The sequence below is a fragment of the Acyrthosiphon pisum genome, chromosome X (assembly GCF_005508785.2).
Source record: "Acyrthosiphon pisum isolate AL4f chromosome X, pea_aphid_22Mar2018_4r6ur, whole genome shotgun sequence".
NCBI classification, from domain to species: Eukaryota; Metazoa; Arthropoda; class Insecta; order Hemiptera; family Aphididae; genus Acyrthosiphon; species Acyrthosiphon pisum.
This window is the reverse complement of record NC_042493.1, coordinates 107,979,497-107,980,331: the sequence shown is the minus strand read 5'-3', so window position 1 is coordinate 107,980,331 and position 835 is coordinate 107,979,497. Positions and strand designations below refer to the sequence as shown.

The window sequence follows — 835 nt, the reverse complement described above, 5'->3', positions numbered from 1 at the left end:
GGTGCCGCGACTTACCAAACGCCAAGAACCGCAGCATCAATCCCGCGTCATAAACGCTCGCTAGCAACTACAACAGCAAAAACATAATTAAAACATTAACCTTACCTACCCCAGTAAGATAAACACACAATAAACTTACACGATTGTGGAAGTTGGCCGTCTGTAATCCCTCCACCAAGTCCACAAGCCGACTCAATGTGTCCAATATCAAGGAATTGACATGGTAAGACCAATATTTGGTTGAACACACGAGCAACCCCTCCGCGAGACAAAACTCGGTCATCCGCGTTCCGTATGTGGCCATCAGCGACAACACCGCACACGAATTGTTTCCACTGACCGCACACTCGAAACGGACGCCTGAGCCCCGCACCGCGACCTGCAGGAACTCCATGAACGCGGTGATTATTTGGGCGGTACAATTGCCGATAGGCCGACACTTGTCACCGCCTAACATCAGCCACATAAAAACGGACGTATCACTGAGGCCGCGGCGAAGGATGTGTACGCTTGCACGTACCGGCACATGGGGAGAAGGTGCTAAATCATACAATAACAATCATTAAAAATCAATATCAAGTAATTTAAAAGAAAAAAATAATTACTTGAAAGGGTTGCCGAACTCCATCGGCGGTACAATACCGGTGGTCGTACACCCCCATACCAGGGTAAAACCTGACCCCACTGAGCGACCGCCGGGCTGCCTCACGGCTCACCAACACCGCCCTCACCGACGACTTCATAGCAAATTCAACGCCAAAATGGCATTGAACAATTACCACTGAAGCGTGGTAAGGGTCTAGGTACTGGCCAATTAGAGTGAGGGCAGCATCCT

General features: G+C 49.7%; 1 protein-coding gene across 1 annotated transcript in view; it reads right to left on the bottom strand.

Annotated features, from left to right (window-relative positions):
• The window catches only part of LOC100573815, an 8,605-nt gene extending 7,785 nt beyond the window's left edge, over positions 1-820 (bottom strand). The window contains exons 1-3 of the mRNA XM_029485382.1: positions 606-820; positions 140-540; positions 6-67 (exon numbers count right to left, since the gene is read on the bottom strand). Of these exons, the coding sequence (XP_029341242.1) occupies positions 6-67; positions 140-466 (389 nt within the window). The 5' untranslated portion in view covers positions 467-540; positions 606-820. The remainder of the gene's footprint in view (positions 1-5; positions 68-139; positions 541-605) is intronic.
• Positions 821-835: the final 15 nt, after the last annotated feature.